This window comes from Actinia tenebrosa, unplaced genomic scaffold (genome assembly GCF_029948245.1).
Source record: "Actinia tenebrosa isolate PJP-AT-01 unplaced genomic scaffold, QUT_ActTen_1.0 PGA_scaffold8__29_contigs__length_14323225, whole genome shotgun sequence".
Taxonomy (NCBI): Eukaryota; Metazoa; Cnidaria; class Anthozoa; order Actiniaria; family Actiniidae; genus Actinia; species Actinia tenebrosa.
In genome coordinates this window covers 1,279,751-1,303,784 of record NW_028292585.1, presented here as the reverse complement: position 1 = coordinate 1,303,784, position 24,034 = coordinate 1,279,751, and the positions used below count along the sequence as shown (strand labels likewise).

The 24,034-nt window shown below is 37.7% G+C and overlaps 4 protein-coding genes across 5 annotated transcripts; 2 read left to right on the top strand and 2 right to left on the bottom strand.

The window, feature by feature from the left end:
- Positions 1 to 31: 31 nt before the first annotated feature.
- Positions 32 to 2,541, bottom strand: LOC116302973 (rRNA N(6)-adenosine-methyltransferase METTL5). The gene is made up of 2 exons (XM_031712409.1): positions 2,045 to 2,541; positions 32 to 1,705 (listed from the first exon to the last, which is right to left on the bottom strand). The coding sequence occupies exons 1-2, from the start codon at positions 2,496 to 2,498 to the stop codon at positions 1,473 to 1,475; spliced, it is 687 nt and encodes a 228-aa protein (XP_031568269.1). The 5' UTR covers positions 2,499 to 2,541; the 3' UTR covers positions 32 to 1,472.
- Positions 2,542 to 2,743: 202 nt separating this feature from the next.
- LOC116302969 (uncharacterized) lies at positions 2,744 to 4,604 on the top strand. The gene is made up of 2 exons (XM_031712405.2): positions 2,744 to 2,902; positions 3,719 to 4,604. Exons 1-2 carry the CDS (start codon positions 2,764 to 2,766, stop codon positions 4,057 to 4,059), a joined length of 480 nt encoding a protein of 159 aa, XP_031568265.1. The 5' UTR covers positions 2,744 to 2,763; the 3' UTR covers positions 4,060 to 4,604.
- Positions 4,605 to 5,305: 701 nt separating this feature from the next.
- On the top strand, positions 5,306 to 19,433 carry LOC116302980 (protein O-mannosyl-transferase 2). 2 transcript variants are annotated; one of them, XM_089040866.1, is made up of 22 exons: positions 5,306 to 5,779; positions 7,705 to 7,789; positions 8,468 to 8,572; positions 8,713 to 8,821; positions 9,108 to 9,216; positions 9,869 to 9,934; positions 10,067 to 10,160; positions 10,512 to 10,618; positions 10,982 to 11,064; positions 11,305 to 11,414; positions 11,784 to 11,850; positions 11,988 to 12,048; positions 12,518 to 12,596; positions 12,930 to 13,084; positions 13,531 to 13,619; positions 13,695 to 13,771; positions 13,997 to 14,068; positions 14,460 to 14,510; positions 15,246 to 15,351; positions 16,732 to 16,872; positions 17,664 to 17,778; positions 17,966 to 19,433. In XM_089040866.1, exons 1-22 carry the CDS (start codon positions 5,403 to 5,405, stop codon positions 18,069 to 18,071), a joined length of 2,364 nt encoding a protein of 787 aa, XP_088896992.1. In that variant the 5' UTR covers positions 5,306 to 5,402; the 3' UTR covers positions 18,072 to 19,433. The 2 variants fall into 2 exon arrangements, with proteins under 2 accessions (XP_088896992.1, XP_088896993.1); XM_089040867.1 differs by lacking the exon at positions 5,306 to 5,779 and adding an exon at positions 6,278 to 6,634.
- On the bottom strand, positions 18,198 to 24,027 carry LOC116302981 (uncharacterized). Its single transcript, XM_031712418.2, has 9 exons — positions 23,761 to 24,027; positions 22,967 to 23,099; positions 22,146 to 22,248; positions 21,972 to 22,040; positions 21,456 to 21,557; positions 20,886 to 20,932; positions 20,186 to 20,220; positions 19,993 to 20,110; positions 18,198 to 19,368 (listed from the first exon to the last, which is right to left on the bottom strand). The coding sequence occupies exons 1-9, from the start codon at positions 23,897 to 23,899 to the stop codon at positions 19,212 to 19,214; spliced, it is 903 nt and encodes a 300-aa protein (XP_031568278.1). The 5' UTR covers positions 23,900 to 24,027; the 3' UTR covers positions 18,198 to 19,211.
- Positions 24,028 to 24,034: the final 7 nt, after the last annotated feature.

The following is a 24,034-nucleotide window of genomic DNA, read 5'->3' as shown; positions in this document are numbered from 1 at the left end:
TAAAGACTAATAACACATGTACAAAAATGGACTCAGCGGCCAAACAATTTATTTTTTCCTCAAATTCTTCATCCATTGGTTCACAACCAATATTTGTCAGTCGCCGAACAATTATTTTTCTTCATCAAAACTAGCTATCTAGATGTTAATCCATTTTTTAAAAAAAACAGTACTAAGCAGAGATATTAGTAAAAAATCGTGCAATCTGAGCCTAGCTCTGTTAGAATTGTTCATCATATCTTTTTTTAAATCTAAAGTGTTTTGAAATACTTTAAATAAACTTCCACTGAGTAAGATAATGGTTTCGTATTCTAGTTTCCTTACGATTCCCCTACGGTTTGCTATCGTGGCATTTTTCGACATTTTCAAGCACTTATCCTGTCTCTGTCAGAGATAATATAATCTAAGCAAGTGTTGATAAAATATAGCACACACGAGATTGCACGAAGTACATCAGTGTAGGGTGTGTACAGTGAACTCGGTTGTCTAATCTAAGCAAGTGTTGATAAAATAAAGTACACACGAGATTGCACGAAGTACATCAGCGTAGGGTGTGTACAGTGAACTCGGTTGTCTAATCTAAGCAAGTGTTGATAAAATAAAGTACACACGAGATTGCACGAAGTACATTAGTATAGGGTGTGTACTGGGTGTCTTCCAGGATCAACAAGCTTCACAGAGGAAACACGACTATATAAACATCACACACGCTCGACCGGAGAGAAATAAAATAGTCGAAAATTATCTCGATTGGTATTCAAAGTTAAGGAAACATTTCTGAGAAAATATTTTGGGAATATGACAGCCGAAAGATAAGAAGATGAAGCATAAATACAGTAGTTTCTTTAAAATTTGTCTCCTGGTTGTCGCGCCATACGTATTTCATTTTAAAACTTTTTTCTTCGTCAAGCGCCCTTCTCATGCTAGTGCTTTGGGTGGAAAGAAGGAAAGAAAATAACAAAAAGTCTAGTGCAACGTTATATTTCGTATATAACCTTTTGAATATCTCTTCTATTCATCTGGAATGATAAATAGGAGAATCTTTAAGGACATATGAAATTAGAAAAGAGGTGGATGAAAAGAGTTTCATCAGCTAAACAAAACATTTGCTAGTTCAGAATTGTTTTGAAGGCAGTTTATCTTTAGTTCAGCAAATATCTATCATAAATAAAGACAGAAAGGATGTTCCCTATGAAAATGTCAAGATTATTCGTCTTTTTTTTTTCTCTCATAAGACATAGATAAACAGGACCTTTGCCATCACAACACACATGGGCATGATGGAATACACATAATTTTGATAATGAAAAAGTACATATGTAAGTATGTACCACCAATACCGTAAAGTCAACATCAATATCAAACAATTAATTGTCATGAAATGTGTATGAGAATGATGGAAAGCACACATGATTTTCGCAGAAAGAAATACATAAGTAAGTAAGAATTGACTACCAATACAGTAAACTATTCTAATCTTCTTTGAAGCTAAATCTAATAAAGTCAACTTCAATATCAACTGATTTTTTGTTGTGGAATTTGTAAGTTTTTGCTAAATTAAACCTCAATTCTGCCAGGACTTCCACTTCAACTCCCCATTCTGAAGCCTTCTTGAGGATGTGTTTTCTTGTTGCTGTTTTGTGCAAGGAATAGACAGATGTTGTGCACATGGAAAGTGCTGTCTGGACAAAAAGCAAGTCAATACCTGCAGGGAATACAAATTATTTTATATCAAGAAAGGATATTAATCTTAGAGTTGTGAATGCATCAAATAAAAGAATAGAAGTACAAGAATTTGCTATGAAGCTCAAGCATCCTTTACATTTTAATTTAAAAGAAGGCAAGAAGTTACTGTTTTGATCTTGCCCCTAGCTATAACCCCTCCCCTACCCCCTTTAAATATAGCTATACCCCCAAATATAGCTATACCCCCCCCCCCCCCAATATAGCTATACCCCCTCCCCTACCCCCCAAATATAGTTATACCCCTTCCCCTACCCCCTAAAAATATAATGAATGATAGCTTAATAACTTAAGTTTTTACCATTATTACTTTTCGTTCCAAAGGGAGGGTTCATGATAATCGTATCGAATGCTTTATTCCTCCAACCTGCAAATAATTCTGTCTGTGACTGGTCTGACTGTGACAGGTCACACTGGACCAAGTCTACATTATCAATATCAAATTCTTTAAGATTCTGCGAAGCTTTTTCAAGAGCATCTTCATCGATGTCAAACCCTACACACGCAGCACAGCCAAGGATGGAGCAACCAACGCTCAAAACACCACATCCACAGCCAAGATCCCCGATAAACTTTCCTTCGATGTCATCAAAGCTTTGATCAATGGTGTACAACATGTGTGAAGCGATGTGTGGTGTCGTAGGATACTGTTCTAGCTCGACCTTGGGCTTGTCAAATACTTCTACTTGTTGTAAGTAGCCTTCGAGTTCCTTTAACCTCATCCTGGAAGCCTTGAAGATATCAATTTTTAACATTCAAGAAAGCCACATTTTGATGATGTTCGTCCGCCATTACTGGTCATCGAATACACAGGAATCCCAACCAAGGTGATACATTCAGCAATCAGTAAAACTCGCTTTCCTTAACAAAGACAAAGCTTTTAAAAACTAAGGAACAAAATGATGAGGTTTGAAACCTAATTTGATTCTTTGCTTACCATTTTTGACATAAAACCAGTTTAAAATATTCCTTATTTAATTTAAAGTCCTTAAATGGGTTACCTGTGGTGTGCATTTAGTAATGGCGGATATTGGGGACAGTAGTGAATGGGTTTCCTTTGACAAAGAAGAGGATTTAACTCCTACAGAATGTCCTGTGCTAGAAAAACCCTGTGATAAACCAAAGTTTATGACTTCAGAGGCTTATATATCAGTACTTGGTAAGAAATAGGATTGAAATTGTCAAACAACATACCAAAAGAAAAAAAGTTTTATGGTGTCGAAAGAAAAAAAGTTTAAGCTTGTGTGATTTTTGTTGATCTATTTTCTTCCAGTTTTAAGCTAATTATGAAGTAAGATTCTTATATTTTATTTTATTTTTATCTAATATTTAATTCTATATTTAATTTATGTATCCCAGACAACCAAGCTTCTTCTTTAGTTGTATGGGTTTTTTTGACATCTGTCAATCAAGGTTTTGATGGTTAACAGATTAACAGAGGCTGGGTTTCTTATTCAGGGAAATGGGTACAATAAATGAACCCAAGAATAGGATTCAAGATTCCAATTCCTTCTAAGGAAGGTAGTAGTTTATCTTCTGGACAAACACAGATGGAGGTGGGGGCACTAAGAAGGACTTTACAAAAAATCTCAGGGCTGTCAACTCTCCTGGATAAACTGGGAGTCTCCAGATTTTGAACCGTATCTCCCAGTCTCCAGATTAGAGTTTCAAATCTCCTGGATAATCCCATTTCTTGTGAGACTTGACTTTCACAACCATAAAATTCCAATTATTTTATGTTGTTTGTGTTATTTTACATTGCTAACAAAATCAAAACATTCCTCAAACTGTTCTTGCAAGCAGGCCATTGTAATATAAGCGATAATCTGATTGGTCAGAAATAAACCAATCATATCAAATGTTACAAAGCAAAAGATGTCTTTTTGCAGGCTTTGTTTGTCCCTTCCCTATATCAATTCTCCAGATTTGAATATCTCGAGGGTTGACAGCCCTGAATCTTACATTTTTTTAACAGAAAATAGGTTGAAGAAAATAAAAGGACAGGACAAATCTGAGATTTCATCAAAAGATTTACTAGAAGGTCTACAACAAGCAAAAGAATGCCATCTTGAGAGGATAATGGCAAGCAATGGAGTCTGTAGTGATCACATAGAGGCCTTTGTCTTAGAAGATAACGATCAACCATTTAGAGACAGCAAATGGTGCTGTACAGCTGCGTATGTTAAAATGTTTCCAAAACAACCAATCAACAGACAAGAGACTGAATATTTAATCAGGGACAAGAATGAAAATGATAATGATCATGTTGATGGTGATGAAAATCTTGATGAAAATGTTGATAATAAAAAGCAATGAGGATACATTAGGAGAGCATATAAAATATTGGTATAAGTAGAGAATGCTCAGTTAGTCAGTGAATTTCTGCTACACAGCACTAAAGAGTATCATAGCAGTAGCTCCCCTACTTGCACTCTGCCTAACTTGCATTTAGGTTATAATCAAAATCTTCCATCTTCATCTACGCAAACATACAAAAGCAGAAAAGCCAGAAATGGAACTCCAGTGGAAACTGAAATTCATTTGTGAAATTTAATATTGAATCTAAAATTCCTCATTGTCAACCTTAATAAAGATTAGCAATTAATGTGAATTTGACATTAATTAAGGGAAAACTGACCTGGGGTCCAGATGTTATTTATTTCTCACTCTCGCATTTGCTGTTTTGATGACACTTGCTCATTCGTTGCAGAAATAGGAAGTGAAATAACCTCTGGAGCCCAGGGTAAGAGAAATCAATTAGTATTTGCAAAAATGCTGCAAGTAAAAAATGCTTAAACAAAATGTGCTAGTTCTGTATAAAAAAGTCAGTAAAATTAAATAAAATTTCAAGCCCATCTTCATCTGAGAAATCAGAATGACTCCTACTTGAAGCACCCTGGAATAACCCTCAGGCTGCTCAATGTCTCACACCTCAAACCCTGAATCAATCTCTGGACTGATCTAAGTCAGGGCACGGTTAACTCGCACTGATGAAACATTGAAACAACCTCTGGGCTGCTCAACGTCAATAGTCAGGGCACGGTTAACTCGCACCATAATCGCACTGATCGAACCCCGAAACACCCTGTGAGCTGCTCAATGTCAATAGTCAGGGCATGTTTAACTCAATTCGAATTTCAATTTGGCTTGTTAGGTTTTTAGGTTTAATTAGTTCAATTGATTTTTTTTTTCCGTTGTCGTCTTAAAATAAAATTACCTATGCGGCGAAAACAAAGATTTTTTCTTTTTAATGTCCTTAGCTTTTTGGGCGTTTTGTCGTTTCCCTTTCGTCCTCCCATTTTGCGTAATTTTTTAGTGATTTTGCTTTAATAAAATCGCGTCCTCTACAATTGATGAAGAAAGATTTAGATGGTAGTCCTTAGAAATAAGAAATAAAATCTTAATAAATCGTAGAGAATCAGCTTTCTCCATTTTAATAATTTTATAATGCGACATTCTTGTCTCCGCGCTGCCACATCACAGGTGTTGCCATGGATCACGACCAGCGTCTTCGATGGCATTCAGCCTGCGTGTAAACTTATTAAACCAAGTTTTTCTTTATCTACTGAACGGTAAACGTGTGCTATTTCTTTCTCTCTAAGATGCAAGCCTAAGACCACTCTCAACCAAAAGGCAACAGCGAGATTTTAGGCATAAAAATGAAGGAGGAAGCCGAGCAAAAGAAGGATAAACTTTCGGACACAGAAGAAAAAGAGCAACAAAATGATATCGAAAAGTCCGCGAAAGAGAAATCGCAAGAAGCGAGTGACGAATCCCGCCAGAATGGTAGCGTTCGTCTACGTAAGGCTAAGAGGAGCTCTACAAACAAGCCTGATAATACCAAGAAAAGTAACGGTAGCAAAAAACCTCCGAAACTTTTTCCCTCAAGCAAAACGAAGTCCACTTTAGCGAAGTCATTGAAACTAAACTTCCAGAAAATGTGTAGCAGTTGTGGAGCTCTGATAGCCCTTGTCGTAGTGGTGATACTCACTTTGGCCACCAGACTTTACAAGTTAAATGATCCCCCTCATATTTGGTAAGTAGAAAAGAATGGGATTTCTCTCTTTCATTTTTCCACTCTAGTTATAAATTGATTGTTCGTCTTTGATAACATCTTATAATCTGTGAGTTCTATTTCTTGGCTTTTACTGTAAATTTTTGCTTTCTGTTGCAAAAAAACATCTACATAAGCTAGTTATTTTTATTTCCTTATGGAGAGAGAAAACTTTAAGCTATAACAAATGAATTTTTAAATTCACTTGTTATATGAAATTGCTTGGCTCTGTTCGGCACTCAAACATTTTAAACTCTCATTTTCTCCTAGAATTTCTTCAGTTTTTCTTAAACATTCTGTCATAATATTGAAATAATGACACGAGGAGAGTCTGAAAACCTAACATAAGTCGTAGTTTTTGATATAATTCTTGATACTTCTTCTCGGCACTTCTTGAAAATTAATCTAGCAAACCCGCCGGAAGTAGAAAATATTACTTCCGGTTTACAAATTTGGAAAAGAGACTGGGGACCATCAGTTCTTAGACTCTGGGTTATACTCTGGATTATACTCTGGTTACTCTACTTATTTTCCAAATGTCTCGGTTGATTGTAAATGATTTTAGTGTAGCTAACTTTTAGTTTGAATCATGGTTATGGCTCCTACGAAGAAAGAAAAGAAAAGAAAGTCCGCAGACAAAACTAACGGGCCAAAAGAAGAGAAAGAAATAACGACAACAGTAAAGAAAGAGGAACCTAAAGCGATCGTAAAACAAGCTGGAAATGATTTTGAAAATCTGAACTTAAAGATTCTGGGGCGGATTTTAGCGTTTTTATGCATTGTAGTCCTAAGTTTTGCTACTAGACTTTATAACCTAAGCGTTCCTAGGCACATTTGGTAAGTATGAAAATGTTTTCGATCCACGCTTTTAATACGAGGAAGAAAGACGCAAAGCAAACTTAGACTTTCGAACTTTAAAATTTCCTAAAGAACCGGGTTTCGAAATTTTGTCTTAGAATTGTTTTTTTTGTCTTTAAGTTAAAGCTTAGATGCTTTGTAGGTAGTTTATTTTAGTTGTGTTCAGTTAATTTTATGATGTTTGGACTACACCCTTGACTAAAATAAACAGCTGAGCTTTTGTGTTTTGACATAAAAAAAATATTTAATTGATGTACTTCAAGTAAAGTCCATAATTCAAGCTCATGAATAGTTAGATAGAATAGTTAGTTACAAGAATAGCTTAAAATACCGCAAAGATACCAAAGCTTTTTATAAAGTTTGTCATCTTTTTGAGATTGTTAATCAAATTACAGATACATAAGCTTAGATCTTTGCAAATACAATTCAAATTGCGTTCAACTTTTACAAACTTTTTACACTTTTGCATGTACAAATTAAGCCCACTTGTATTATCTAGTCGTTCTTTGATCTTTGATGTTAATATTTTTATTTTGTGTAGTATATTTGAAGCTAAGGAGTTCTGATTCGGTCAATTAGATGTCAATAGGAGCACCATGGACATTGATGTCATAACAGCACCTGTACATCAGTTGTGTGACAGGTCATTGAAGTCAGAAGATTTTGGCTACAAAGTTGTTATTTTACAAGTAGCTGTTTTTGTGTTTAACTTGGGGCACTAGTATATTTAGCTTTTACTGCTTAATTTTGTAAATAGAATAAGCATTTTTGGAAGCCATGAAAGAGTATGAATCCTAGAACCCTAATAGCTTGAATTTAGATATATTTTGAAATTAAATCTTTAAAATAATTTGATATATTAGGATTATAAAAGACTGTTAAACATCATTCTGCTGAACTCTACATCTATTCATTTATTATTCATTTAGAATGATTTTCAAATTAAAGAAAATTTGTCATTGGTAGTTGAAAATTTCCTTCAAGTTGAAGATTATCATGATTCTTTTTTCACACTTCGTGAATTTTTTTCTCATTTTTTTTTTTTTTAGTTGGGATGAAACACATTTTGGAAAACATGCAAATTTTTATATCAAGGGTGAATTTTTCTTTGACGTCCACCCTCCTCTAGCCAAGGTAAATGTGAACTGAATTGCAATTTAAATAATCTATCCAGTAATGGAAAGCCTTTTGACTGCTATACTACATGTAATACTTTAGGGAAGCCTTTTGGCTGACATGCTACATGCAATAGTATAGGGAAGCCTTTTGGCTGCTATGCTACATATTGTGATACTATAGGGAAGCCTTTTAGATGGCATGTTACATGCAACACTATATAGGGAAACCATTTTGTTGCTATGCTATATGCAATTCTAGGGAAGCCATTTGGCTGCCCATACCATATGCAATACTAGGGAAGCCATTTGGATGCTATGCTATATGCAATTCTGGGAAAACTATTTGGCTGCCCATGCTACATGCAAAACTAGGGAAGCCATTTGGCAGATATGCTATATCCAATAATAGGAAAGCTATTTGGCTGCTATGCTACATGCAATACAAGGGAAGCCATTTGGCTGCCATGCTGCGTGCAATACAAGGGAAGCCATTTGGCTTTTATGATACATGTAATGCAAGGGAAGCCATTTAGATGCTATCCTTCATGCAATACAAGGAAAGCCATTTGGTTACCATGCTACATGCAATACTTGGGAAGCTGCTTGGCTGCCATGCTGCATGCAATTAATTTGTATGCAATGCGAATTTACTAAATTACTAATTGATATTACCTCTTATTGTGAATGCCAATAGATGTTGATAGCTTTAGCGGGTTATCTGAGTGGATATGATGGATCATTTGCTTTCGACAAGCCAGGAGATGAATATGGAGAACACAGCTATGTTGGAATGAGACTGGTATGTTATGAATTGATGAGGACTTGTTAAACATTGCCCATTTGATCCAAAGATCATCCATATTTTACCCATAAATATTTTGGTCCCATCATTTCTAAGTTCTTATATGACAAGAGTTTATTTCAATTTCCACTCTATAGCTGTGTACAATGCTTGGTTCTCTGTGTGTTCCTCTTGCTTACTTGATGGTCTGGGAACTAACCAAATCAACAGCAGCATCTGTCTTAGCTGCTTGCTTTATTATATTTGGTAGGTACATAGTTTTTATAGGTAATTCTATTTTTAAAAAACTTGTTATTGCTTATCACCGTTCAAGTACGTACAGCAGTGGTGCAGGTTAATGGGGTTGGACTGAAAGCATTTAGAGGTGCCTCTGGCAGCCACTATACAGTCCATTACTATTTATCCCAGATCATAGCTCTAAACAGTTTAAGTTCTAAAGGGTTGATTTTACAAGTACATGATATGGTCTATCAGTGTGCAATGTACCATACTGTAGTATCCATGTTTAGTATTAGTACTTTTGGTATTTTAGATAATGGATGTATCACAATATCTCAATACATTCTCCTGGATCCAATCCTAATGTTTTTCATTATGTTGTCTGCATTCTGCCTTACAAAGTTCCAGTCATACAAAAATGAGTGAGTATAAAGTAAATTGTTTTAAAAAGTCATGCCTTCATCAAGAGAGGAATCAGAATTTCCAAGGGGTGGGAAAAAGGAGTTGAATCTTGAGTTTAAGGGAATCCCTGTATTTGTGGTATTTTCTGGACCTTACACATGAGATTATTGATTTTACTATCAATATCAGGTCAATACACCGATCCCACGGTCAAGGAAAAATATGTTTTTAATATACAGCATGGAACAGGCAACGATTACTGAAAATTGTAAATGTCTGTCTTAGAAATGAGGCATTCTAAAGGTACATTGTGTAGTTCCAGAAATTATCCATACTCACCCCACAGAGGAATTTGGAATTTCCAAAGAGTAGGGGGTCAGAGAAAGAACAAAAATTACAGAGTTTGTATGGAAGAAAATTGGAATTTTCAGGGGGTAGGGGGGTATCTTAAAAAACTTCCTCCGTGAGGGGTGTATGGATATTTTTTGGAACTACACATTAAGAAAAAAAATCGATAGCTTTAAAAAAAAAATCTTCTGAATTTGAGTTCGTGGTCTGACATTCAGTATTCCATTTGGAAAACTACCCATTGTTTGGGTGGGCACTCAAGCAAAGCTTGGATTGGTTTATTGATTACATTTTAAAAACTGTTTTTTGTATTTTATTATTCAGACCATATACCATTCAATGGTGGATCTGGATGTTTGCAACAGGAATCTCTCTTTCATGTGCATTTAGGTAAAACAAAGCTTATTTACCTTCAAATATTTTGTTCCATGTACATTTGAACCTCTCCTTAAAATACTGATGTAGTTGCTTTCAATTTTATCTCTTTTTCCAATATTTCTTTGCTCTGTATCTACATTTCAGCTGCAAGTGGGTAGGACTGTTTGTGATACTTTGGGCTGGTTTAACCACTGCTATGGAATTGTGGGAAATTCTGGGTAATCTGGAAATCTCGTTGGTGAGTGATGTATTTTATCCGCCCAGAAAATATCCCAGGGCATAAAACAATGGCTGAACATTAGACAATGTCTGGCCAGAACTGGTACTTGTCTGGTCAAATTATCTTTGCCTTACCGGTCATTTTGACCAGTAATGTTTAGCTACAAATGAGGTAAGACTAAAGCTAAATCTTATTTGGCTTGTGGTCATGACCAGCGCCTAATCAACCATATTATTTGAAACCCTGTACCCATATCATATATATTTTACTCACTCAAGCTCCCTTGTCCTCAAAAGAGAGTATGACTGTCCTGGCATGCCAGCAGTACATGCATAATGTACATCATGATTTGTATTCTTCTGTTTTTAGTTTGACGTTGGCAAACATTTAATGGCCAGGGTGTTAGGTCTCATTGTTGTTCCAATCACAGTCTACTTGTTCTGGTTTGCTGTGCACTTCAGGATGCTTCCAAACACGTAAGTAAATCAATAGAATAAAACACCCCTATCATCATCATCATCATATCGTTGTCATCATCATCATCATTGTTATGGTGCTATTTTATCATCAGCAAGTCAGCTTGTTGTGTAGATGAGTAATACCAGTTTATTGTATTCTCTGATGAAACAAACACTCAGAATCTTAAAATGAGTGAAGGCAAGACATTGCCCTACACTACTGGCTGAGAACCTGTGAAAATCCTGTGAAAAACCTGTGAAAAACATCTCTGTATTTTAGAAATTTCACAGGATTTTCACAGGTTCTCAGCCAGTAGTGCTAGTTTAAAGTCATGTAAAACGTATAACTAGTCTTTTTTGTAATTATATTTCCTCACACAGTGGGCCAGGCGATGGGTTTTTCAGCTCTGCTTTTCAATCAACACTAAAAGGAAACCAGCTCTACATGTATTCAGTCCCAGAAGGTTAGTTGGTTTGTATCGTCTATATCAAATATTAAGTGAAAAATTGTCAGTGATAGCCACAGAGCTAGAGCATCTTAAAAATGATTTTGATGCCTCTAAATCTGTTATTATTTGTTCATTTGACCATCTAGGGGGATGCATACATCCATCCCTCCCTCCCGCCCTTCGTCCAATTGTCCATCCATCACCATTTATTCATTCTTTGGTAATTAATGTTCACTAATATAATAATGTTTTTAGATCTTGCATTTGGCTCCATCATCACGCTAAAGAACCATAGAGGTGGTGGTGCTTTACTTCACTCTCACACTCACTTGTATCCTAAAGAACACCCTCCAGAGCAACAGCAGGTCAGTTACATTCATCTACTGCTAATTACACTATGCATTTTATCAGCTATAGACCCCTTGCAGCACGTCCAAATGCAGCTCAATTTGGAGGGCATAACAATAGGTTTCAAATTCTCAGGAGATTGAAATCATTTTTTTTGTCCTCCAAATTCATCTGCTTTGATGTCACATATGCACAGGAAAATTTTGGATTTCCAAGGATTTAGGAAATGAATGTCATATGTAGTTCATAGAAAAATTCCTACCTATCCCATGCATAAGAAGGGGATAATCTGATCAAGGCACAAGCTTAGACATTCGTTGATGAAATTTAGATAGGTAGCAAGGGAAAAAGAGGTGGTCAAAAATTGTTTTTGCTTTCAATGACAGGTTACTGGTTACTCACATAAAGATGACAATAATAAATGGCTGGTGAAGAAAGCATATGAACAATATGGTAAGACAATAATTATTATGCTCAATTATTAGATGGGGTTGGGCATATGATATCATAATAATATGATATACTAAAATATATTTATTATAAAATGGGATACTCTTGAGCATAAGACAGTATATTTTCTTTATCCACAGACAGCGAAAAACCTGTGGAGTTTGTAAAGAATGGAGATTGGATCAGACTGGAGCATGTCGCGTAAGAATTTTGACACGATAAAATGAACTTTAAGATTACTTACAGTGCCTCTCAATGTAGCATGTGTAGAATTTTCATTGCAACATATTAAGTGGGTTACGATGGATGTCAATCAAGGGGTCTCTATGACATTTCATAGACATGCATCTTTGTAACCTCTATCAACAATGTCATGAAGAATTAACACTTGACGGAAGCCTAGTAAAATTCTTTTTTGTCACGATGGCAATTTGGATGATTTTGCTCATGCAATCAGGAAGCACTATTATTATAATACTTTGCCTATAAAATCATACCATTGTTGGGAAATGAAGGATGGTATAGCCAGTAACTAATGCACTCATCTCTGAGATCTTGGGTTCCATTCCTGGCCTGCAGGAAGAGGAGGACCCTTCCTCTCCACCAAAACACCAATGTACACCATGTACATGTTTAAATTATTAAGCAGTATTCTTTATAATTTGAATAGGACTAAGAGAAATGTACACAGCCATAATGAAAAGCCGCCTTTGACCAAGCACCATTACCAAGTAACAGCTTATGGAGATGTGAGTAATCTTAAAATATACTCACATTCTTGACAAGGACTGCAATAACACTCTTTCAATATTTTGGTTGAGATTCTAGTAACAATATGATCTTTTCAAAAAACTTAAAATTAGTAACTTTACAAATCTTAAAATTTCTATCCATCTATTTGTTCAAGAGCTAAACTGTTCAACTCTGTAAAGACATGAAACTTGGATAAAGTTTCCTAAGTCAGAGGTTCATGAATTCACTGAGCACACTGCACTATGATTTTGAAGTATTTAACCAACACTAACTTGCCCCTCAGTATATAGTAATAATTAACAGACTAATCTTCTTATTCACTATTTCAGAATGGTAAGGGAGATGCAAACGATTTCTGGAGGGTAGAAGTTGTGAGTGGTGCAAATGCAGATAATCGTGTCAAGACAGTGAAAACCGTCTTTAGACTCGTACATGTCAACCTTGGCTGTGCTTTACACATGAGCACAAAGACACTACCTAAATGGTTAGTATTTCTTTCTTATAGCACGACATGTTGTATACCAACTGTAGGTTCAAAGAACACCTTTCTCCTAATTAATTTGTCAGAGTTTGGCTCTGTGTATTCATTGCTTTTCAGGCTCCAGTTTTTCCACAAAACTCGACTTCTAAATTCGTATTCGATCTATTGTTAGCCTTATCATTTCAAGTGGGTTGCGAAAACCTGTTAGGCTTTCCTTCCACCATAGAGTGGTGAATCCAATTAGATTTTAGATTTCTAGGTGCCCACGGTTTTGCAATATTAGCACTGTAACTGCAGATATAGTAATCCATTTTTAGAGGGGGAGGAGTACGGTCAAAATTGCCCAATGTTTAAAAGCTTTTGTTTTTCAGTGGAAACAATTTCAAATATGACGGGGAAATGTTTTGTTTAATTCCTTACTCAAGTGTTGTGTCTTTGTTGCTGTACAGGGGATGGGAACAACTAGAAGTGTCCTGTAATCCAACGATTTATCATCAAAATAACTTGTGGAATGTTGAAGGCCATGAGAATGACCGAGGTATGGAATAGATGTTTGATTTGTACCTCATTTTAGATAGAAACACTCATTTCATGGCTTGTTTTTTTTCTCCAGTTCCGAAAGCAAGTCCAGAACTATACAAACCATCCTTCTTTGAGACTATATATGAATCGCACTTAGTAATGGCACAAGGTAAGTAGCTTATATTCTAAAATCAACACCATAATAGTTCTAAGATTATTCAAAGTATTCTTAAATCACATTTTTAAGACTGTCAAGTCTCGTACAGAATTGTTTCAAAATAGACAAGAAAATTTGAAAGAAATGGCACAAATAAATTTTAGGGAGAAAAAATGTAATTTCTTTTTTTGTATTTTCCTGTAACCCACGCAACTAATGGTGATGATATTTTTTAGACAAATGCAGGATTCAAGCCAAAAGAAGGCGAAGTGACTTCTCAACCATGGCAGTGGCCTATAAACTATAGGGTATGCGGTGTCGATCGGCGCGATTACACGGAACAATTTTTTTACAACTTGTTTCACAACTGCGTCGTTACATGGAGCATGAGCGTGTAACCTGCAGCGCAATTTGAAAAAATGTTGCGAGACAAGTTATAGAAATCGTCGCAAAAAGTGTGAAATTCGTTTCTACTTTTGGCAACAAACACGTCTACGTTGCAGCGTGTAAGCACTCATGCAACTTGTGTTACAACGCTGTTGCGAGACAAGTTTCAGAGAAAATTGTTCCGTTTAATCACGTCTTTAGGCTTCCCCTCAATTGAAAAGTAGTACTAAATGTCGTTATATGTTTGAAGAATTTGAAATTTGAATTTGAATTTGAAGAAGTAACAAAAATGAATTGGAATTTGTGCTTCAGGGCCAAGTATTCTCTGGCGCAGACAACAGAGTTTACCTCCTTGGAAATCCTGTAAGTTTAAAGCTTTTTAAAGAAATGCGCGTGCTTTCGACGTAACGCGCAATACACTACTAGGCAGATTAAGATTCCCGTTTTTCATTCCCGCAAACGGCAAACGTCACCACGTTTTCATCGTTTCTCGACATTTCAATTTACCTTTTGCAAACCTTCTCGACAAAGACAAGCATTCTTTTGTTTATCTACTACTTGGAGATTTTTGCGATTCCTTTTCACTAATTTTAAAGAATTTTTTAATGGCCAACTGACGTTTCACGTTTGCCGTAAACTAGAATCTTAATCTCTCTACTGTGAAGTTTTCACTCAACGTGCAAGACATATTATATGGCATTGCACACTTCTTACTTCTATTATGAGTAGCCCATACCCCGTAGCCCATGTACAGATTTGACGATACGTTGCAGTGGGCGAAGCAAATAATAACAACCAATCGCAACACCACGGCTCGTAAAAATACCTTTCTAGTAGATTGTTATGGTATTTCTGTTACGCATTTGAAGGGTGAGGCTCACGACATTTACTGATGTAGGATGTACGAAGTTTGGCCGCACGTACGTACATACCGTGGGGGTACTAGATAGATGAGGCAGTAAGCCGTGTGGGATGGGCTCGGATATCAAATAAGAACATGCGTAATAGGCAAATTACGAGTACCGTGTGGGTACTTTGCTAATCCCTACCATCTTACACGATTGGCAAAATTACAGTGACAGTAATATCATTTTGTAGGTCATCTGGTGGTTCATTTTTGGCCTCATGACCTTCTCAATCATGATGTTCTTCTTCTACGCCTTGAAGGCCCAGCGTGGTTACGTAGATCCGCCACAGTTTTTAGGTACGTAATGTAATCGCCGGTCATCAAGTAACGCAGACGAGTAACGCAGTGGAGTAACGCGTGACTTGCTTTAGCCAAAACTTGAAATTTATATAAAAAGAACCTTTTCTCCAAGGTTTTGAAAGCCGGGTGTAAAGGTAGCGGTAGTTCACTCGCTTCTCACCTCTGTGGTCTCGAGTTCGATTCATGGACTCGGCATCACATGTGAGTAGAGTTTGTTAGGTCTCTCCCTTGATTCGAGGGTTTTTGGCCGGGTTTTCCGGTTTTCCTCCTTCCCGGCGCAAAATCTAACTGAACCACTCTTCTATCTGTGAGTTAGTCATGCCCTGACTTAGATCAGCCTAGAGGTTGCTTCAGGGTTCGATCTGTGAGTTAGCCGTGCTTCCCTAACTTAGATCAGCCTAGAGGTTGCTTCAGGGTTCGATCTGTGAGTTAGCCATGCCCTGACTTAGATCAGCCTAGAGGTTGCTTCAGGGTTCGATCTGTGAGTTAGCCATGCCCTGACTTAGATCAGCCCAGAGGTTGCTTCAGGGTTCAATCTGTGAGTTAGCCATGCCCTAACTTTGATCAGCCAAGAGGTTGTTTCAGGGTTCAATCTGTGAGTTAGCCATGCCCTAACTTTGATCAGCCTAGAGGTTGTTTCAGGGTTCAATCTGTGAGTTAGCCATGCCCTAACTTTGATCAGCCTAGAGGTTGTTTCAGGGTTCAATCTGTGAGTTAGCCATGCCCTAACTTTGATCAGCCTAGAGGTTGTTTCAGGGTTCAATCTGTGAGTTAGCCATGCCCTAACTTTGATCAGCCTAGAGGTTGTTTCAGGGTTCGATCTGTGAGTTAGCCATGCCCTGACTTAGATCAGCCCAGAGGTTGCTTCAGGGTTCGATCTGTGAGTTAGCCATGCCCTAACTTTGATCAGCCTAGAGGTTGTTTCAGGGTTCGATCTGTGAGTTAGCCATGCCCTGACTTAGATCAGCCAAGAGGTTGTTTCAGGGTTCAATCTGTGAGTTAGCCATGCCCTGACTTAGATCAGCCTAGAGGTTGCTTCAGGGTTCGATCTGTGAGTTAGCCATGCCCCGAGTTAGATCAGCCCAGAGGTTGTTTCAGGGTTCGATCTGTGAGTTAGCCGTGCCCTGACTTAGATCAGCCCAGAGGTTGTTTCAGGGTTCGATCTGTGAGTTAGCCGTGCCCTGACTTAGATCAGCCCAGAGGTTGTTTCAGGGTTCGATTTGCGAGTTAGCCATGCCCTGACTTAGATCACCCCAGAGGTTGTTTCAGGGTATCGATAAGATTCGATGGTCTTTTTAAGGTAACTAGTTGTCATATATAATATCAAGTAAAGACCTAGCGTGCTATAGTATTCAGCATTGTTTCTGTTTCTAACAGCTCGTCGCAAGCGAGTTGAATCCATCGTGGTGTGGCTACTAATTGCCTGGAGTTTCCATTACTTTCCATTCTACGCCATGGGACGTGTTCTATATTTCCATCATTACTTTCCTGCCTATCTGTTCAGCGCCATGATGGCTGGTAAGTTAAATTGCGCTTTTTTATGTAGGCTTGTTTCCACAGACCCTCTAGACCCTGTACCTTGTCGTATATGTCTTGTCCGGCGGGCCCTTTAACCTGCAATCCTAGCCTCCTACCCAGACTTAGGGTCGCCACGTCTTCACGCAAAGTGGAGAAGAAACGCTGTGTGACGAACTTAAAGTGCACATGAACCCTTCGACAATACTTTCAGTACTGATTCTACACGAAGTAAATAGTTGAATGGTAAAATATTTCTTGATTTGAGTGATGCGTTTCTAAGTTATGAAGGTTTATACTTCCAATATGCTAATGAGTGTGACGTCTATTAAGGCTTAATCAAATATACAAAATCGAACTGGTTCATAGAAACAGTATTTAAAAAGCATCATTATTTTACTCATGGTTTACATGAAAGCTATTTACAATTTTTATTTTCAAAATGGCCAGCATTTAGTATTACTAGTTACAACAAAAACACTCAAATACCTTACCTGACGTCATCATCATTAACATATTGGAAGTATAAACCTTCATAACTTAAAGACGCATCACTCAAATCAAGAAATATTTTACCAATCAACTATTTACTTTATGCAGAATCAGTACTGAAAGTATTGTCGAAGGGTTCATGTGCACTTTAAGGACGTCTGCGCAGGAGGCAATTGTAAGCCTGGCTAGTACTAGGAGCGTATTAAAAGTTCAGTTTAACAACTTTTAAAACCGCCATTTTCCTGAAGTTAATGTTAACTATAGTCCCAGTAAAGCAGTAAACGATTCCCTTTTCTTCACAGGTGTGATGTGTGAGTTCCTCTGTGAAACCATTTCATCATTTGTGAAGGTAGAGAAGTGGCGAGTCATGACGTATTACACTGGAATTGGGCTGCTTATCACCATGTCTGTTGTCAGGTATGTTGTATGTCAGATAAGATTCTTTGTTTGAGGTGTATCCATATACATGCGTCTTCTCGTACGCAACCCTTGAACAAAGAAATGATACTCAAGAGAATGACGGGTGGTCTTAAATGTAAAAACATTACGCCCAATCTGAAGAGATCTCGTGTTTAATCTTTCTACGTTCGGTTCTGTATTCCAGCTTCTATTTGTTCCGCGGTCTTTCTTATGGGATGTCAGGCCCCATGGCTCACCATGTCAACTCCACAGCTCCAGTCTACAAATGGTTGGATTCATGGGAAGTGTAATTCAGTTCATCATGTAGACAACACCCTAACTTCATGCTAAATAGCTACACACCTGCAGAAATTGGATCGTCATCCTCTCTAACGATTATTGTTGTCACGGACAGAAGAATGAAGAGAAAGAACAAGTTCAGCGAATACAAGTTTTACACAAACTTCAGTAGTAAGGCATGTAGATTTATAAGTCTCGATTTTGACCATCCAGCCTCGTAGTGGGAAGGGTCAAAACGAGTCTGGAGGGGCCAAGATAATGGCTGTATTCTTGGGACACCTATGACATTATAAGGGTACGAATGTGAAGATAGCACCGCGCATGTTCGAAATTTGGGCGGAAAAATGGCGGACGAGAACCGAGTCAATACACTGAATGTAAATATGGCGACCACTTTGAATAACTATTGTTCTGGACAGACTAGCCTATCTTACATGTGAAAACGCTTTTATGTTTCCACGTGAACAAGAGGCAAGTTTTAGTTGACAACCGAATTTCCTTCGGGAAGGAAGATTTCGCCAATCGATCGTTACTTGTTGTCAGTGATTTTCCGAACTTGCGCAGTGCATTCTTTACCGAAACGTCCTTCTCAAATACTGTTTTATAGAAAAGAAATTTCCAAATATTTTAAATATCTACCATTTTCATGGCAAACACAGGTACATCAAGTTATTTAATACTGTCAGTGCATAAACTAGAAAGTCTTGAATCATAAATTAACTAAGATTGTTATATATTCATCTTCAAAACTCTATCTTACATAGAAAAAAAATTAATTTATAATATAATATAATTATCATAATTTTGAATATAGATACAAATTTAATTTAGCTTAATCATATAATTGCTTTTAAGTCGGGCGCTGCACACATAGACATTGGCTGATATTAGACTCGGGTACCCTGTGGTAGCATGCACACTCATTTTAACTTGGAACCAAGCATGTGGCCGTGACCAACCGAGCTATATAGGAAATACCCTATTTCGAGAGGCACTCATGTAATAACACAGCTACTCGGTAACCAGGGTAACTGGCTTCCGTCAATCAAATAATTTACTAAGAGTTTGATGGATGGCAGCGCAAAACACAAAAGGAACATGCCGCGTCTGGAGTTGTTTGGGTCGCGTGACACGTTCTAATAAACTAATAATCAATGATCAATTTGTTCAATAGAGAGCAGACCTTGGGGCTGGTAGGGATAGGGGATTGTACCAAATGGGTTCGATCTAACAGTCACTCCAAGATCTTTAGTTAGAATTTCATCAACTTTTTGCAGGTCGGTTGGGTGAGCATGTATGCAACCATTACTAGTAGGAAAGAAAATATTTGTGATATTAAAATAATGAATAAAGAAATAAAAAAACAAAAAGTTTTTTTTTTGTTTGTTGAACAAAATTTGCCAGGGGGATACTGCAGCTTCGCATATGTATTGGCACGCCTAGCACGCGACTTTCACTTTCTTGAATCCAAATAAAAGCAAATGAAAATTTGATAACAGTTATTATAATTTTCTATTTGTCCCAGTTGTAGAGGCCTCACAACTGAAGTCCTGGGTCATGATGGAATTATGGAAATAAATTTCAAACCTTTTTATGTTATATCCCTAAAAATATCCCACAATTTCTTTTGTGACCACCGAGTCTTTCTTGGTTAAACCATGCCTACCTTCTTCATAGCGGGATGGCTCAATGAACCTTAAGTTAGAAAAAGGTTCAACTTTTGCGCGCAACATTCAAAAAGTTGAATAAAAATCATCCCCAACGTTGCGCGTTAAACACGTCTGCAGTTGTGGCGACGTGATGTTCTCTTACTCATACAGCCAACGAAATGCCACATTTTTGGGTACACTGTCTACCCAAAGGCGCGTTTCCCAATCCCTGCGCGACAATGAAGTGTTCAAAAAAGCAGTTTCTGTCAAAGGCTTTTCTTACCTATTGGGCATTGGCCGTGACGAATTCCAGTTTTTCCATTCCCCCGTATGAAGTAATATTCCATATCTTATGTATGGGATAAAGGTGTTCTCCTCATCAGGACCAATGGCCACATTACCTGGAAGTGATAACAAACGCTTATTTAAAATACAAACTCCCAAATTGTCTACTTCTTTTAGTCGTAGAAACTCACCTTCGAGTCCTTTCACTTGTCGCACTACCGGGTATCTGAAAAAATCAACAAGTCAATGTTCACGATCACACCAAAGGCTACTATTGAGACCATCACGTTCTTGCTAGGTACCGCAAACCTCAAACTGCAGTTCGACGCGCCAGGTCTTTTTTTTCGTGAAACGTTTGACATTCAGCAACGCGTCATAATGAGGTCCCTGCTGGAAGAGTCTCCATATTGAATTTCATTTTTGCTGAATGTTTCTCAGTGTTTGAGGGCGTTTTTCGAGGCCTCGTTCCTAGCGGTTAGTGATGAGCGGTTAGCGGTAAACCCGCTGCTAAAGGTTTAAATATTGACGACTCTTGAACTCCAGTGTATGTGGACTAAGCCTCGAATCCAGGAGTTGCTTGTTTTGTTTTTATTATAATTTCTGCTTTTGTTTACCGACCTCAGAACTGGGGCTTAGCCCGCATACACTGGAGTGAACGAGTTGTCAACAAGACTAGCTTTAGTCAAAGTATCTCTTATTAGCGTCCCCCTCTCATATCCCTCCAAGGCCTGCCTCGCGCTCCGCTTCCACCTCCAATGAGTTAATGAATATCGCACAAGATTTTGCGCACCTCTACCTGACAATTGGTAGAGTGTGCAACCATTAGGAAATGTCTATGTATGGAAATCTTACGTTTCGAAAGTTATAACAGCACGGCTTTTGTTTACTTACGGTCCGAACAACACGGGATTCGGTTCAGGACTGTTAAGATCAAAAGTCTGAAAATTAAAAATAAAAATTGTTGTTAAAGATGTACGCATTCTATAGGGGACTTAAACACTCGACCCTTATTGACTGTATTTAATTCAAAATCTTGTTCCTGAATTCTAAACATCGATCCGTCATCCACAATCAACTTTGAGTAATAAATAAGCAGCCTAAGATTCGTGGCTGTCGTTTCTCCTTTTTCCGTGCTTTCGGACCTTCCTGCGCGCAGTTCTACTGATAAAAACAACGGGAAAAAATGCTCGAATTTTTTAGATGCAAAGAATAAAAAAAGATCGAAAGCTGGTCACTCATGACCACGTATGAAACCCTGTCATTTTAACTGCAAAGTTAAACATCTGGCCAAGGTCAAGGTCATGGTGGTCAAGTGGTCCGTCAATGATACTGAAAATGAAAACAATTCGATGGGAAAACCCATTCAACTTGAGCAAAATAAATAACAGGGATTCCGAAAGTGCGCAGTCCCAGCTAAACAAGCAATGAGCACGCTCTTGGACCTTGGATACGATGACTTACCGCAAGTCCTGTTGGTGTGTTACCATCGGTAGTCAACTGGTTTAATTCTTCGCCTGTGTCTGTGATGTGACCATGAGTGCGCACTAGAAATCTATACCTAACCTAATGGTAGATACAAAATATTAAAATCTATACTGGCCTTGTGTTAATATTAATAATGCAGTGCTGTAGTTAATCCTGTCAGGGTCCGCACCCCTGCCTGTGATCTTTGCACGGCCGTTCTCTGAAGCTTTTGTAAAGCCGAGAGTTAAAAAAATTGAACTCATACTAAAATTCCCGTAGTAAAAAGCTAAGAAGGTTGAACATTATTGTCGCTTTCAAAAGACCTTCAAATTTTATAACCCTGAAACAGCAACCTTTGAGCTGACCAATCAGGAAAAGGCTAACTGAAATTTAGCTAGGTAGGTTTTGCAGAGGGAGGAAGACTGGAAAAACCGTCGAATCAAGGGAGGCCCAAAAAGCTCTACATCAGATGTCACGTCCAGAAATAAGTGTGAACAGTAAATCATTGAATACCTGGTAGTTAGAGTCGTATAAGGTCGCAGTTGTCTCGATATTTCGATCTTTGTGGACGGGAATGTAAAGCTATGGACGGAAAATAAATTGAGAAAGATAAGTGAAATTCTTGCACTCATGACAGATGACCTCTGTTGGTGCAAAGGTTGAAAGACTGCACGATAAAATACCCACCTTAAATTTGTATCCCTTGGGGATTTTCCCGTCATCCTTGTAACCGTCGTACATCAGCTGATCCAGCACCAGTGTTGCGCTTTTTATGTCCAATTTACCAGAACTATGAAATCAAGAAAATCGGCACCATTTGAGGCGAATGCCCTCAAAGCGTTGAAAATTTAAACAGAGAAAATTCTTAAAAGACCCTTATCCTCCTCCGTCTTCCATTTCAATTGGATCTCAGTTAGATGGAAAATCATATCAAGATTTGTACGCTTTTACATGCATGCATATACGATTTCAAGACTGTTACGTCATGATATGCACAACTATAAAACTTAAAATATTTAAAGCGTTAACAACGCTTATCAATCATACGCGCGAAATGGTTGAAACGTTTTATGCGACAATAGAGTTTTAGTGGACGCCAATCAAAGTGTTTCCCAGTATATTGTCGGAAAGCCCAAAGCTTTTTAAGTGGGGCACGTGCCTATGGAATGTCATTGATTGACGTTCAACAAAACTTTCTTCGTCACGATGACAAATTGTACGATTTCACGCGTGATTGAGAAGCGCTGTAAACCAGATTTTATATTTTTTTTTGGTTTACTCCGATGAAGGACTAACGTCCGAAACGTCAGTTTCATTTTTACATACCCTACGGTGTTACAAATTATCTATCTATCAACAGATTTTATACGAGTTGGAAGATGCGTTGGCATGTGACAAGCACTGAAATGGCTTTCCAATCACGTGATTGCTAGAGCGGAAACCATTTGAGTGTCCACAGGTTTCCAACCCATATTAGATCTTCGTTATTTATGAGCTAGACATCATACTTATTCACATGGTTGATTCGCTGGAAGTCAGCTAATGCTGTCTGTGTTTGTTGATCGAACGCACCCGTGGTTTTTATACTCGTGACGGAAGGACACCTGGCCAACAAGCTCTGTAATATCATGACGTCTGATCCTGAATACAAAAAGTTACATTTCATTATTAAATTTCACAACAACAAAAATCTCGACTTTCTTCTTCTTCCCTATTCTCACCTACCACAGGAAGCCCAGAGAAAATGAACAGAGTAAAAGATACTTTCCCATATATTTCCATCACTTTTATTTTATATTCTTCTATGTGTAAAGAAAGATATGAGATTCGAGAGGGTGACGTTTAGACTTAAGGTAACGTTAAAGCAATATATATATTTATTTATTTATTTAGACTGACTTCATAAGTCAGTGTTTTCGATCTTTTGTCTATTCTGGATATCGCTCACACACCGTCACTAGGTGACACAATGGAGCGAAACCTACCGCTCATGGAAAATATAGAAATATGGACTTATGGAAAATATTCTTTATTACATGAATGGCTACATAAAAATTTGGAAATCTTTCTAACGATAGTTATTTCAAAGCCCGTTTGCTTCCGCTAAAAATACTCTCGAATTCTACCGGACGTTATTAAGTCAGACTGTAATAAAATCACCGATTGATATTCCAATTCAGCGCAAAACATTACGTAAGTGCTTCTCTCTCTCGAACAGCTAAAAACAAGTTCTACAAGAAGAACAAACAAATAAAGGAAAAAAGTCTGCCCGAAAAAACGTAAACCAAATATATTATTTTACCTTTCATCGGAGGATCCTGAAGTTTCAATTCACGCGTGAAAGGCTTTGGATACGAGTTCGACGCCATTCGAAGTGGATTCCCAAACATTTTAGGCAGAGAGCTTAAAGAGAGCAAAGCGAGAAAGCTTACTAGAATCATGATAACGACACTGCTACTCTCTGTGCTGTATGCTTTCCAAATGCATGTCTAATATCGAGTTATGTTGTTATTTTGTCATTGCATAAACGTGCTGTGACGGCTTTAACTCTTCATCTGTAACGACGATATGGGTCG